This window comes from Emydura macquarii, unplaced genomic scaffold (genome assembly GCF_026122565.2).
Source record: "Emydura macquarii macquarii isolate MOO-44397 ecotype Brisbane River unplaced genomic scaffold, CSIRO-AGI_Emac_v2 contig_1451, whole genome shotgun sequence".
Classification (NCBI taxonomy): domain Eukaryota; kingdom Metazoa; phylum Chordata; order Testudines; family Chelidae; genus Emydura; species Emydura macquarii.
The window spans coordinates 4,160,400-4,176,487 of record NW_027131588.1 but is presented as its reverse complement, the minus strand read 5'-3'; the positions used below and the strand labels follow the sequence as shown (position 1 = coordinate 4,176,487).

The 16,088-nt window shown below is 43.1% G+C and overlaps 1 protein-coding gene across 12 annotated transcripts in view; it reads left to right on the top strand.

The window, feature by feature from the left end:
• The window catches only part of MPDZ (multiple PDZ domain crumbs cell polarity complex component), a 270,908-nt gene that overhangs the window by 150,734 nt on the left and 104,086 nt on the right, over window positions 1-16,088 (top strand). For 11 of the 12 annotated variants that reach the window (XM_067553090.1, XM_067553097.1, XM_067553099.1 and 8 more), the window contains 5 exons: window positions 55-177; window positions 3,451-3,555; window positions 3,897-4,009; window positions 5,424-5,547; window positions 6,457-8,403. In XM_067553090.1, the coding sequence (XP_067409191.1) occupies window positions 55-177; window positions 3,451-3,555; window positions 3,897-4,009; window positions 5,424-5,547; window positions 6,457-6,603 (612 nt within the window). In that variant the 3' untranslated portion in view covers window positions 6,604-8,403. Of the gene's footprint in view, window positions 1-54; window positions 178-3,450; window positions 3,556-3,896; window positions 4,010-5,423; window positions 5,548-6,456; window positions 8,404-16,088 lie in introns of those variants that run through there. The other variant, XM_067553100.1, reaches the window with a different exon arrangement.

Below are 16,088 nucleotides of genomic sequence, written 5' to 3'. Positions count from 1 at the left end.
AATTGTGTGTTTTCTCTCAAGCAGTATCTTAATCTGTTTTCCTTACTGTAACAGGGTCCTGCAGATTCCTTAGGAGTTAGCATTGCTGGAGGAGTAGGAAGTCCCCTTGGAGACGTTCCCATATTTATTGCCATGATGCATCCAAATGGAGTTGCAGCTCAAACTCAGAAACTCAGGGTAAGTTAATTGCTTTATGTGATAGTGCTTAATAAATAACTCCGGCTTGGTCATAAAGTAGACCTGTATGGTGTATTCACTAGCGCTTCAGGCTATGCCAGGAATTTTTGCCATTCAAATCAAGAGAGTAGTTTGAGATGGTAGAACATTAGCAAATTGGGGAAGAAACCTTTAAAGTAACCTTGGAACATGGAGTCAGCATGGCTCCCAGATACCAGAGTAAAGAGTTTGGTGGAAAAAGTGAGTAGGGAAGTATTATTTACCCATTCACACTATACAAAAACCAGGGATCACGCAATGAAATTAATAGGCCACAGGTTTAATACCAACAAGAGGAAGTACTTTTTCACACCACACACAACTAACCCATGGAATTCATTGCCATGGGATGTTGTGATGGCCAAAAGTATAAATGGATTAAAAAAAAAAAGCTGGGTAGGTCTATCAATGGCTTATTAGCCAAGACGGTCAGAGGTGCAACCCCATTCTTGGGTCGACCCTAAACCTCTGACTACTAGAAGCCAAGAGGGGAAGACCGGTGGATCACTCTATAATTGCACTGTTCTGTACATTTCCCCTTGAGCTTTAGTGTGGGCCACTGTTAGAGAGAGGATACTGGGCAAGATGAAACATGGGCTGTCCTGTATGTCAGCTCTTATGTGTAGATAAATAGATCCAATATCTGCCCTGATTATTGGTACAGCAGTTGGCGGCCTTTCCAAAGACTGTAGGTATGTGATTTATTTTACTTCTTCCTATTAGTTGCTTTTGCTGCAGTACATTCAACTTATCCATCCCAGGCTATGTCTGCACTGCCGTGGGAATTCGACTTTGTTTAATTCGACTTTCAGCAGCCGATTTTTAGAAATCACAGCAGAGTGCACACACTATGCTATTTGCGCTGGTCTCCTGCATTCACACTAGCCAGCCTTAATTTGAATTAGAAAGCAGTGCAATGTGGGTAGCTATCCCACAGTGCAACTAGCCATGGTGGTTGTTGGGACGAGTGTCTTCATCCTAGAATGCAGCGCTGCTCCTTCCCATTTCTCGTCCCCCTCCCCCCCCCCCCAACAAACAGGAAAAGTATTTTCGTGCCGTTTTTTTTTTTTTTTACTCCCTGCGATCGCCGTTGCAGCAGAGACATGGAGCCAGTTCAACTCTGCACTATAATTGTGAGAGTGACAAATACATTGTGGCTTATCATGGAGTACTTTAGAAATAGAGCAAGAAGGCAAAGCAGATACTACACCTATGCCACCGAGGCTGCCCTGCTACAAGACATCAAGTGGAACAATTCCCAGTTGCTGCAGGCAGTAACGTGTCATCTGCAGTCCATGGAGTGCACGTTCTGGTGCAGGGAAACAAGCACAGACTGGTGGGACTTCATCGTTATGCACCTGTGGGATGAAGATCAGTGGCTGCAAAACTTTCGTATGCAAAAGGCAACTTTCCTTGAACTGTGCTCGGAGCTGGCACCGTCCCTGAAGTGCGTGAACACTCGCTTGAGACAAGCTAGGACGGTGGAGAAGAGAGTCGCCATTGCTCTGTGGAAGCTGGTAACCCCCGACTGTTACCACTCGGTTGGGAATCAATTCGGAGTTGGTAAATCTACAGTGGGCACTGCTGTGATTCAAGTATGCAGTGCCATAACTAGGCTTCTGCTACGAAGGCTAGTGACTTTGGGAAATGCGCAAGACATAGTGGAGGGGTTTGCCAAGATGGGCTTCCCAAACTGCGGGGGGAGGGGGGCATTGATGGGATGCACATCCCCATCTTAGCGCCTGCACACCTGGTGACCAAGTACATAAACCGCTAGGGGTACTTTTCCATGGTCCTGCAGGGACTTGTGGATCACAGAGGTCGTTTCACAGACATCAATGTGGGTGGTCTGGTAAGGTGCATGACGCTCATGTATTTCGTCACTCAGGGCTGTTCTTCAAGATACAGGTGGGCACTTTCTTCGCTGATGAAAAAATTCACATCGGGGGGGGGGCTTAAAACACGTGAAGCCATGATGCTGGCTACCTTGATTGCAGAGAAGAATCCTATCGTGGAGGGAGGAACAAGGCAGCCCTCCCCTGAAAAGTTTTTCGAGGGATAACCGATTACATGCAATAAATTTTCCATGTGATATCAACTGATAAATGTATCATTTCTCATCACATAAAAAAAGGATCTCTGGGTAACCACCCAGTACAGTCAACAAAACGCCTGAGATCCCCTTCGTGCCCCCCCACCCAATGTACAAGGACAGAAATGCTAACAAGCAAGAAAACTCACCAGATGTGCCTTCCCCGGGATCATTTGTGCTGTCCTGTGTGCTGGTGGACTGACTTTCTGGGAGAACGGACACCCTGCTCTCCTGCACTCCTGCACCACAGCTTCCACCTCGTCCACGGAGTCCCCCTCATTGATCATGGACAGTGAACTAGCGGAGGTATTGATGCTACAGGGAGGCACCGTGATGGGATCACCACCGAGAATTGCATGCAGCTCCTCATAGAACTGGCATGTTTTGGGCAAGGAGCCAGAATGGCTGTTAGCTTCCCTGGCTTTCTGATAGGACTGGCGCAGCTCCTTGATCTTCACTCAGCACTGCTGAGTGTCCCTCTGGTGTCCCTTCTCCAGCATGCCCTGGGATATCTTCCCATAAATGTCCAGATTCCTTTTGCTGGCTCTGAACTGAGCCAGAATGGATTCCTCGCCCCACAGACCGATGAGATCAAAGACCTCTGATCAACTCCATGCTGGAGCGTGTTTGGGCTTTGCAGTAACCATGTGGAGAACAGTGACACAGCTCTCTCCATGCTGGCAGCACAGCAAATGAAAATTCAAATCTTCCCGGGGCTTGAGGGGAGGGGACTTTTCCTGCTAGCGTGACCACAGAGCAGCACAGTGCGACTGTCCAGAGCGGTCAAAATGGGGCATTGTGGGATACATTCCGGAGGTCAATTAATTCGATTTAAGTCCCATTGTGTCTACACTGACGCTAAATCAATTTAACAAATTCGAATTAGGCGCTACGCCACGGCAGAGGTGGTCTTATTAAGTTGATTTTACAGGCACCTTAATTCGAATTAACAGACAAGTGGTAAATATTTTCTTTATACTACATAATTTTTTTGGTTAATCCTACTAGCTAGATCCAGTTACTCAAGTCAAGAATTCGTTATGGAAAGGCTACCATCTTATTTTGTGTTGCAAAGATGGCATGTGGATCTCCATGACATAGCTTCTTATTAATGACTGGCTTTTTAATTTTCTCTTTTGCAGGTTGGGGATAGGATTGTTAATATTTGTGGAACATCCACTGAGGGCATGACACACTCTCAAGCTGTCAGCCTACTGAAAAATGCTTCGGGCACTGTTGAAATGCAGGTAAGGAGTTTCTCTGTAGTGACATTCAGAATGCACTTTGGTTTTGATTTTGAGGCTGAAAAACCAAAAGTAACACACAACATTAAACTGTCGAGGAAAATATAGCTACATAAAAACTGGGGGTTGGAGGGTTCAGTTGTCCAGTTTTCACATCCTCTCCATGTTTTGCTCCAAAGTTACCATTTATTCTTATTTTAGTTGAAAGGAAGCAAGGTTTTTGTAACAAATGAGGCTTTTTTGGCCATTTCCCCTTTGTAATACTGTGGTGTTAATCACTGTGTGCTCAGTTGTGTGAGCACCAGCTCCCTCATTTCACTGCTGTCTACAATGTGCTCTCTCAGGTGGTGGCCGGAGGGGATGTAAGTGTTGTAACTGGTCAGCAGCAGGATCCACCTACGTCCAGCCTTTCATTTGCAGGACTAACCTCAAGCAGCATCTTTCAGGATGATTTAGGGTGAGTGCATATATTACCCTTGATGGAGCCTTTCTGATTGGGTTCCTGTAAGGCCCACTGCCCTGGGACTGCACCTGAAAACGGCTTAGAAATTGTAGCAAGTGCAGAGTGAGGTTTCCTGCTAGCTTAGTCATGAGTGTCACAGGAAGCGTATACCTGGGCTCCGTAGGCCACAGTGAACGTCCTGGTTCATTTCAGAGTACAATTCACTCTGCTGTTTTTTGACCCGTAGAGCTACGATACGATCTGATTTCAGCACCTTAGATACTGCTTCATTCCTTGTATTGTATCTCGGTAGTTGAGATCACCTGAAGGTACTCAAACTAATTGCCCCAGGCTTAAATGGCAGGGCATTCTGAGTAAGGGGCTGTTGACTCTGGAACTCATTCTCCCTACTGGTCCATCAGAATTTGAGTTTGATTTTTTGGATATGTTGCAACGTACAGCTGCCTAATATTTACTATTTACTGCCCAAAGAAGTGTCTTAGAGGGCTTCAGGGATTTTGATAAATTACCCGATTTTCTGGACCAACTCAATCTCAGTGTTGGTTGAGTTCTTTTGTTTTTAGGGCATGGTTGTTGGTGTTTTAATTTTATACATAATTGTGCCTGGAATTCATTGCAGACACAAATATTATTAGACATTTATTTACCTGATTTGTGTGCTCAAACAAGCAGTTGGATGCCTAATGTTTCCATCTGGAGTGCAAAAATGTGGGCACAGTTCTTTGTGATTGAAAAATTACATTATTCCAAGCTAGACCATTACTGAAAATCAGACCCCAAACTTCTAGGAATACTGTGCATATTACACTCCAGTGAAGGAGTGGTGAAAAACGTGATTTAAATTGTAAGTTCTACTGTTCTTTTAGTCTATGTCAAAATATTGCAAATCTATAAAAATACAAGACCACAAGACAGAAGAGAACAGGAATGACTAAACCAAGTTTAGGAATGGGTGGGGTTATTTTTGGTTTTCTGTTATATATGGCTTTGGGGGAGGGGATCTGAGGGTTTTTTTAAATAATGTTGTCGTTTTTGTGGGTTTTATTTTGTTGCTCTCTGAGCTCCAGGATATTGGTACTTACTGTATCCATTGCTAATAAGCACCAGTACTGGACCATTCAAACAACAATTATGCAGTGAATTAAATGACAGAATGAATAAATTTCTGTAGGCAGAAGGTAAAATACCATGGAATAGTTATGAAAGGAAACTGTAAATAAGTAACCTGATTGTGGCATTTAAGCAGGAATTTAGTGGTTGACATGAACTTAAAATCTATGTAGAGTTCTCAGCAAAAGAAAGTTTTATTTGTTAGTGTTGAAAGGTGAAGAGCTTCTTTGTTGAACATTCCACATACTTAACCAGACGTTCACAAAAGAAACAGGACAACTTATTTTCTCTGTTGTAGGCCCCCTCAGTATAAGACCATTACCCTAGATCGAGGACAAGATGGTCTAGGCTTTAGTATTGTGGGAGGATATGGCAGTCCTCATGGAGATTTACCCATCTACGTTAAGACAGTATTTGCAAAGGTAAGTGCATAGGTATAAAACTATTCAAACAATCCATTGCTCTTGCTCAGCAGCTGATTTATAAATATATATCCTGAGGTAAAGCCAGCGGGTTCTGGACAGTTTCTGTTACTGCTTGTCTTTTCCAAGCAGGAATACAGGTGTCATTTAAAATTGTGTCTACAACTCGAGACTTTTAATTTAAGCAAACTGGGCCCAGTTTTTCAGAGTTCTTAGTTTGCTCACATCCATGTCTATCTGACTATGTAAATTTAGGTGTCCACTTTGGAAAATTAGCTCCTCCCACCCCCAGGGTTGTTTGCATTCTCTTCAAGCAGTGCATGTGGTTAGTTTGAGTTATTTGTGATGAAAATTGGAATCAAATATAGGCCAGAACTGCTTGATCCAAACCTTTACTTTGGAGAAGTTCAGACCCTGATCTAAACTTGGTGTATAGGAGGCCTGAGTCAGAAAACCAAGTAGGAAGACCTCCAAACCTTAAGTTTGGGTTCAGCTCTAGATTTGATCTCTAATTTGAATTGAGAACTTTTCCATCCAAACCAAGAGGACTGCACTTCCACAGAGCTGACTTAGAGTTATGCAGCACATTGTTCCCATGTGGTAGGGTACATACGTTTCATTCCACTAATAAGATGATGAGGGCCTTCATTACTTCATTTGGTTAGTTTGCACAGTGAAAACTTTATGCAAAAACCTATAGGCAGATAGAACCAACACTGCTAAGGACAAAGTGGGCATGGGTTTCTGGTACTGAAAACTGACCAGTTTAGTCTCTCAAGCAGAAAAATGTAACGTGTGCTGTGTATTGAACCCATCTTACTAAGACCCTCTTTAGATTGCTCTGTGAACAGCTGTAAAGCCAGAAGTTTCAGAAATGCCTGTCTGCAATTATGTGCTCTGCAATTTCAGGGTGCAGCAGCAGAGGATGGACGTCTGAAGAGAGGGGATCAAATTCTCGCTGTCAATGGGCAGAGCTTAGAAGGGGTGACCCATGAAGAAGCAGTTGCTATTCTAAAAAGGACAAAAGGAACTGTCACTCTGACTGTTCTCTCATGAATTGGCTGTTCAAAGAATAGGATCAACAAGATTACTTATCTACATTCCACATCACAAAAAGAATGGAAATGTTTATGTAGCCTCCTTGCTATTCCAGTTTAACCAGAGTGTTACATCACTGAAGAAAAAATAACACTTAATCATATTTTTGAACACAATAGAAGTATTTGACTTACTGTCGAATCACTGGGATGGGCTTATGTAGTCTCTGGCAAAGACTTAAGGTTTTTTTATTATTATTGTAATGAATACATGTGATCCACCAGAACATGAATGTTTGCATTAGAACCACATTGCAAAACTGGAATGTTCTGCAAAGAGGCATTGAATATTTGAGAGATGTGGGGAGGGAAAATGTGCGTGCTAAATAGTCACGGAGGGCGGTGGGGAGAGATGACTAAGAATATTTAAACAGCAGAAATAAACCATTGTTCCTCCTGTGACTTTAACAAAAGATGGATAGAAAAATTAGTTATAGAGTCAGTTCTGCTAATTACATGCTCCAGAAGCATGATTGTGGAGAGGATGTTTTTTTCTTTTGTTCTCAAGGGTTGAAATATCCACTTGCAGGAGACTTTCCCTGGTGAATGAGGGAACTCTACACCTGCAATATCACAAGGATTTAGGCTTTTTCTCTTAAAGTAATGAAGTTCCTAACCATTGTGGATGTGAAGATAATGTTCCCAATGTGAACAATAAAATTAACACTTCTCTTGCTAAGTTTGCAGACAGGCAGCTCCAGTATCGCTGCTGCTGCTCAGAGCTTCTTGAAGCAGCAGCACAAATTATCCACTCTGTCTAGCTTCTCCGTCACTGTTCAGAGCCCAGTAGGCAGCAGTGAAATGATGGGGGGCGTGGAGAAGAGAGTTAATTTCATGCTGGTGCTATTGTTCTAAGCAGCAGCAGAACAGATACTGAAGACATTCAGAGAGGAGAAGGAGGGGTAGAGTAGTAAAGACCCCCCCACCAATAGGGAGGCCCGGAGTAGAGAGGATGGTGGAGGTTCCTCTTCATAATAGTCAGAAAGCATGCAGGAGGGGGAAGGGAGGACAGAGAATCCCTTCTCTCTTCCAGCAGCTGGAAGGACTTCTAAATTATTGGACACTTACAAGCCAGAGACTGATATGTAAGATGGAGCCCTGTAACTGTCAGTTGCCCCCTTTTGCCTAGTATGTATCTCTTGTTCAAGCCCTATCTGTGATTTACCTGATCACTAAATACAATATGCCATTAAAACCTTTAGAGAGGAAAAAATTTCAAAGGTCATGTGAGCACTGGTGTTCCTTCAGGCTAGTGTGGTGCCTACCGCATACATTCATGTAACTGCAAGACTCTGCATATTGACCATCCAGAGTACAAGTCAGTGTTTAACTGCTCCGTTTTAAAATGGAGGCAACTTGCAAACTGTGCTAGAAAAATACGCAAAAGACATGCATTCATTTTACTGAGTGGAAAAATAGCAGTATTAGGAATGTTTTTGAGAGATACTACTAGTGAGTTGATAGTTAAACGTAAGTGTATTAACCAGTCCCTCCCCACCTTTGTCAATAATTATTTTACATGTTATAATGCAATAGGCTAAGAAAAATAGATGGTACCGCTACTTGAGGCAACTGATGAGTTATTAGCCCGTACTCATTCCCAGTGTAGAGAGTGAAATGTCTACAGTAGAGTATGTAAAGTCACTTTAAATATTATCTATATTTGTAACAGAAGTAGTGTACAGATATTTTACTATTGCCTTTGTGTCTAAATGCAGGATTTAAGAGAATAAATTCGAAGCTGTCAGTGGTGAACTAATGAAGTTGCAGGTGTATTTGTGGTTGCTTGGTGTTGGAGTTGATCATTCCATCCATAGTTTAGGTTTTGTCAAATATCAGATTTAGCAAAACCGGGATGATGCATATAAATGCATCCAAGGATTCTTTTACATTTTCCACTAAAAGCTATTTTTATTTGTATTTAAGTGTGTTCTTGTATATCTGCATTGCAATACTGTGTCTTTGAGCTAGTTCATGAGAACCAGACATGAAAACTGACTAGAAATAAATGTGACATTGGGAATTTATTTTTCTCCAAGTTGGTAGATTGGAAAAAACTGCAAATAAAATTAGATTAAAAAAAATCTTAGGGACACAGGCATTGCTCTATCAGATCAGTGATCCATGCAGACTAGTGTTCTATCTTTGACAATGGCTGTTACTACTTCCTCAGAAGAAAGTGCAAGAAACCCCCTAGTGGACAATTATGGAATAACTTATCAGTGGTTGCTGTATACACTGATGCATAAGGGGCTGATTGATTACCCTTCCAACCCTTTTTTTCCCCCCCTTTCATCTTTGTGTAGTTAACCTAATCTAATGTAATTGGACTCAGTCCTCCAATGTACTGAGCCCTCTGGTGCTGATTCTGCAAAGCACTAATTTTTCAATTACTTTAATGGTTCTACTCAGATGCTTAAAGTTAAGTATGTGCTTAAGTGCTTTGGAGGATAGGCACCAGACGAGACCCATATAGAGGTCTCATCCTTTATTTGAATCCTGCTAAGATCTTGATGACTTAATAATCTAGCATGGTATTAATAAAACAGACATGAACATTTATTTGTTAATAATGTGGGTATGGATTGAACACAGCTCATTGACTGGGAGTGATGCCAATTTCTCACTCCCTAACAATGATAGTGCTGTTTTGCATGAGGCTTTCCAGCGGGAAAAGGAGGATTTAATTTGTGGTTGGGGTTTCACAACAGCCCAGTTAGGTGCTGACTCCATTTCTCATTTCTAAGAATCATGCCCAGAAAATGAGCTGTATGTTATATGGCAAGAATTGCACATTAATGGGCCTATTTGTTCTGCTGTTCAAGGCACAGGGACACTTACTGTTGCAGAACAGAGTACTATGGTTAATCCTTGCCTAGTATTTAGCCAAAATGATGTCTTGCAAATCAACTCTTTTCCCAAGCTACAAGCTGTAATCCATGTCGTGCAGTTTTTTCCTTTCCATTTATGTGTAAAAATGAAAAAACAGGTTTTTGTAGAATGGCTGAGCTATTTCTATGCATCAGGTCTTTCTCTCTGATGGCACTATAGGCTGCAGTTGGGAATAGATGAAGACTATTTTATTTACAAATGTTACTAGGGAAGTTGTGCGCACACTGACCGCCTTGCTGCAGAAATACCTTTAAAACCACGTTATACATACATTTTGTTTCTTTCCAACCACTGGATCCGCGATCAGCCATGGCTCCTGAACAGATCTCAAATTTTTGGACCACTGGCTTATTCATGGTATACCTATAGTACACCCATAAACTGTAGTGAGGGTTGTGTAAGCATGTAAAGAGAGCCCATTGATTTTGGTAAAACTTTCTCTCACTGGTAGATGCAGGAGTGCACAGATATTTTTCAATCTTCATTTTAAAAATATCCCTGGTGATGAAATATAACCTCATTGCTACTGCAGAACTAGGGCAAGCTTGACTTTAAATTGTCCTCATCTCCCCCTTCCGCTCCCTTTCTTTCTGCTCTGGAAAATGCTTCCAAAATGGGATCAATATTACTGTTCCTTACAGAAAAATAATGTGAAACTCCATCTATTAGACAACTAACTGTTGCTAATTAGGTACATTGATGTCAAAATGCTAACAATATACCCACAAATAATTTTGGCCATGAACCTACACCTACAAGTATTGCCTTTCAGGAACCACTAGACTCAGAGGATACTGATCCCTGTTGCCGGGTAAGGGTATTAACCTTTGTAACTGTGATCCAGGTCAGGTGACTGATGCAGGCAATTCAGTTCATGTCTCGCCCTTTTATACAGTTATGACTCAAGTATTTCAGCAGACAAAATGGAAGCTTTTTTAAAAAATCTGACCCTTGAACTCAAACATAAGGAATCTGCATAGGCCTAAAGAAATATTGTTTAAAGGAAGTTTTCTGAATGAAATGATTTTGAGGATTAAAGCAAGGCTAGTTTCATAGATGTAATAAATCTGTCTTCAGTGCCAGTTCTGTTACCTGCAAAAAGCAAGCATTCAAGGATAATATAATTTTTATTATTAGATTTCTGCCTAGGGGTTCCACCACATACCAATTAGGTTATCACACTGGAGATGTCAGTTTTTGTAGATTGGAATTGAAAGAGGACAAATGACAGGGTAGTGGAGTAAAATTAAGGTTGCTTTATGGTGATCTTGCTGGGTGGGGCATACTTAATTACTGTGCATCCTACTAGCTTTACATTTACTAATAAAACTTCATCTGAGTATAAAATGCAGCAGTGTGTCCAGTAGGGCCCAGATCTCCCAAGGTATTAGGCACCTAATAGTGGGAATTAGATTTCTGTTTCTGTTCTAATTTTAGGGAGGGACTGAATGATAGGGTTTCTTTCAATGAAATTATTCATAATTTAATGCACAGTAGTCTTGGTACTATTGGTTTATTAATTTACCCATGCTGTCTTTGAGAAGGTTAACGTTTTTTTCAAAAGTCACTTAAGTGCATAGGAACACTGGAAAATTTTTACCTGAAGTACACATCACATTCAGGTCCCTTCTACTGACTCAATACAGAGCAACTTAAATTTTAGCAGAGAGTCCACTAAGTGAACTTGCATGCTCAAAACCAACAAGTGCTGTGAACAGTAATGAGTTAAATACTGGTAGTATGGTGACTATTGTCTTTAGAGTGCTGCAAATCCATGAATATCCATCGCCCTGGATGCAACTAGCTGTGGCCAACTTTTTTGCAGCTCACAGATCAGATGGATAGACTTTCTGGGACCTTCTAGGGCAGGGCTGGAGCAGCTGCCAGCCCAGGTGCTGTTGGAACAACTGAGAGGCATCCACAGAGGTTCAACAGCTGGTGGGTGATGGGGATGTCAATACATCTAAAAGAGGCAGGGCAGAGTGCGATAGGCTAGAATTTTATTCTCCTGGATGTGGCTCCACATATTTGTATCCGTGCAGGGCTCTAATTATCTTGGACATCAGACCATTTTAGAGAGAAAGCATAGGGGTTATTTCATGCTTTTTCAGAAAGTTTCATGGGTTCTTCAACGTCCACCTAGAGGCACACACAAGCGATCTCTAAAATCAATGGAGTAACACCAGTGTTTATTTCAGCCAGTGCTCCAGTTCTGATTTTGCAAACCTACTTTGCTCTGTTCCAGGTCAGGAAAAGATCAGGAGCATCTCATGAGTATATAAGCCTGTGCCTGCATCTGTACCCATAGTTGTGATCTCACTGGAAGTAGGGGCCTTGACTCACCACTATGTTACTAATGTTTTATCTTGGTATAATGCCATTGAGGTTAGTGGAGTTACAGTGGCAAACTGAATAACAGATTGGGGAATCAGGCCTGACATTTATGAGTTACAGTAAAAACTAGTAACATGAAGGACCAGGCAATGCAAATAGTACTGAGATATATCCAGTATAAACTAGGTGTTTGTCATTACAATGTCTCCTGTGTATGGAACTATAGGTATTCAATCACAGAAACAATGTAGAAAACTTTTTTTTTTTTTTTGGGGGGGGAGGAGGCGGGAGAGAGGCAGTATACTACATCCACACCTACACAAACATGAGCCAAAATTTTACATGCTAATCCATAATCTTATAGTAAGAAAGTCTGGCGGTTAAATAGCTTATGATCCATTGCTTGACCACAGGCACAAAGGTTCTATTTATATGTTGTATCCAAAGTATGGAGTGCTACAGAGTGCAAAACAGGTGAGGTTTTTTGCCCATTGGAATCAACACCCTGGCCTAGTGCTGAGTGTTAAAACAGTCGGTGAAACAAAGAGGCAGCGTAGGTTCAGGCACTGTTGTCTAGGAATATAGGCATGGCCTCAGACAGGATTAGAAACTGAGGCACAGAGATTATCTGGTTACTCACAGTCACATGACAATCATCTCAGTACATTAAAAAGGCTTTGGTATTACTGTTGTTACCCAACTGGTGTGTGGCCTAAATTAGCTCTTCTAATGACAACCAAGGCCTATTCAGAGAATAGAGCAGTTAAGGCCAGGAAGGACTACCAGACCACCTGGCCTGACTGCCTGCATCTGACAGGCCACCACACACCAAACCCAGCAACTGAAATGAGGCCAACGTATTACAGTTCACAGGCAACTAGCTTGTGCTATAGCCACAGACTAGGTGGCACTGAGGTGCACACATGCCTGAGCCCCCTCCCCGCCAATGGCAGGGAAATGCTTAAGTGAGCAATACCCCAGATAATCCTTGCACGTAACCCATGCTCTGCAGTGGAAGGCAAACCCTTCCCTTGCCAGCGGTCACTGCCAAGCTAAGCTGTGGGGAAATGTCTTCCTGACCCCGCGTATGGTGATCAGTTAGACCCTAAGCATGACCCAGCCAGCCAAGCACCTGAGAGAGAGAAGAAGTTTTCAGTGCTGCCTCAGAACCTGGGCCCACCCCCTCCAGTATTTCATTTCCAGCTGTGGCCTTTTCAAAGTTCAGGTGTGTTTGGATTGGGGGTGGGAGCTTTCATTCAGCAGCAAGGGCCAGCCATGAAATATGGAATCTGGAGCCAAATCTCCTGAAAATCCTGAGCTTGTTTGCCTCAGGCCTATCTCAAGTGACATGGTTTTTCACAGTGATACCCCCCACTTGTAAGCATGGTACACACTGTGTGTACAACTGGCAGGAGAACCGAGGCTCAGGCTGCAAGAAAAGGGGGCAAGACCGGGTAGGCTCCTGCTGGGGGGTGTGTGGGGGGGGGGGACCTTGGTGCAGGAGCCAGCCCCATGGCAGTGGTGGTGGGGAAATTGAATGCCTGGTGGTGTGACTTGGCGCACGACAGGTCAGGGCACAGCGTGTCACAGAAACACACAGGTTCAGTAGCTCTGCTGAGCGTATGAGGGCTCCCTCCGCCTGTCCAACGCCCATGGAGGTGCACTAACCACAGCTCGGCATACTTGGAGCAAGTCGGCAGGCTGTCAGTGAGATGTCCTGGGGGGGACAGGCAGCACAGGCTGCTATAAGCAGGGTGGGGCTGGGCAAGCACCTAGGCGGGAGGACGCCCTGCTGCAAGAGTTGACCCAATAGCAGTGCTGGCAGCCCCACGCCACTTTGGCCCCCAGGACACCCTGGTGCCAACTCCGTGCTGATAAGCCTGGGGCCAATGTTGCCTATTTAAGGGATGACAGGGGAAGAGCTGCAATAATGTGGCTCTATGGGCCATTTCCCCCAATCGCTCCACAGACGAACTGGGCATCAGCCATTGCGGGGGGGGGGAGGGGCTACAGCCGTCCCAAGGCAGCAATAGTGGCTTCATTGCAGCACTGCCGGTCCGTGACCTGTGGAGCCACCACTGCAGCCCCTTCCCTTGGCCTTGCATAATCCGCTGTTCACAGGTCTCATGCGTCCCCAGTTACTTGTGCTGAGTGCTGAACTAAGCAGCACGTCCTGCACTCAGTAGCTGGGCCACCAAGACCGTTTGCACACTGGGCAGATGAATGGGAGCGGCACTAAGGAGGAAGCCTTTTTCTCAGCCTTCAGACTGCTCGTCCATGGTCTATGGCAGGATGGGGGAAGCTCATGTACAGCAAAGTGCTGTGGTTGCAGCTACTCAGTCCCTGCACCCAAACCCACTCCTACTCAACCAGGTCTGCTACCGGGGGCGCCCTGCAGTCATAGAGGAAGAAGCTGGATTAGTCCCTATCTGCATGATATCTGGGAGTGAGCCTCCCGGCATGGGGCCACAGACCTGCGCTAGCGGGGTCACACGAACATGCTAAAGTTAGCTGTATGGATGCTGGAGCTGGGGGTCTTGAGCCTAAGGAGGGCTGGAGAGCCAGAGCTGCACCATCAAAATGACATCTACATGGCTATTTTAGCACGCTCGCATGAGCCCCACTACCACATGATTCTGGACCCAGGCTGGCAGGCTCACTCCCAGATGCTGTGTAGACATATCTTAACCCCCTAACTGTTGAGACCTCTCTAGTTGCATCTCTGCGTGTTAACTTTTTCCTCTCCGGCCACTAGATAGCACTAGTGAATCAAGCTAACATGAGTAGTGTACGATCTGAAGGTTTATTTTATTATAAAAACCAAAAAAACCCAACCACCACAACTTCCTTGCTTAGTGCTTTAACTCTGACCAGCGGCCTAATGGAAATGATTCAGTCGGTGTGGGTTTACTGCACCTGCTCCTGGGTTTAAAATTTTCACTTAACTGCACTCCTCTTCCTTCCCCCCCCCCCCCCCGCCTCCAAGCAAAAGTCAAATGAAATGAAATCAGGCAAATGAGAGAACTGCATCCTCACTCCAGTCCTTATTTCAATATTATAAGGCTTAATCCAAAGCCCAATGAAATCAATGGCCTTCAAAAGTGAATGCTTTGGCAGTTTAAACAATGACAGCAAAAAAAAACCCATGCAACCAAAATATAACCATATATTTTTTTCCTTTAATTCTTGCTAGAACTCATTTTGAGAACAAACAAACAAAAAAATGTCAGTTATGCCTGAAGCTTTACTCCACCCCTTATACAATTCTCTGATACCTTTTTGCTGACAAGCTAAATTTAAGCAACGTTACATAATACTATCACTGACTTTACTAGTGAAAAACCTGGAACCTCTGCTAGTGACTGATGATTTTAATCTATTGCTTTTAAAAGGGAAAGCAATAATGATACATTTCATCAGTAAAAGATCATTTAAATCAATCCAATCAACTCCAGAGTCATGCATCAGAAAAACAGACATTCACAGCTGTCTGGATTAGCATCTGCTTAATACTATAGCTGTATGTATATGTGCATGCATGCAGCCCATCTTGTTCAACTGGCTCACACACCGGAAGCTAGTGTTTTTATCTATGCATTCTCTCTGCAGATTTTATGGCAGTCTTCAGGAATATACATATCCTGGCGGGTGGTACTTTGTCAACAGCATGATAAGAAACTTGCGCCAAACTCTGTTAGCCCCTGAAAAATATATTACTGGCAACATTTTCAAAGCACTCTTCTGTAGGTGCTCACAAATCCTTTTATTATTTATTAACAGGATTTGTATACATAATTTTCACTTGCTACTTTGAAAATTTATCTCTGCAGTTAATGGCACAAACATGAAATGTTCCAGTTTGGAAGTGATTGACGGGAGCTTGGGTGCAATTAAACCTCCCATATGCTTATCTCCAAGGACAGACTTGTAATCAAGACAGGTCATCTATCTCTCGTGTATTGCTGATAAAATTATATTAAACAGATTAACACCCAAACATAAGTAATTATTCCAGAGGCTAATTTGATGTAGGGCATGCTTCATTTCCTTTACATTGGACTTCAAGAACAGTGTCTTGGCTATTGCAGATGATTTTCAGAGACTCGTGAGTCAATGCTGTTTAAACATGAAGAATGTCAGCCAGTGAGCTTTCTTCCAGAAATGATAACCTGTTATCAGAAGATGCAGGGGGGAAGTCTTGAAGTTTGTTTACAAACA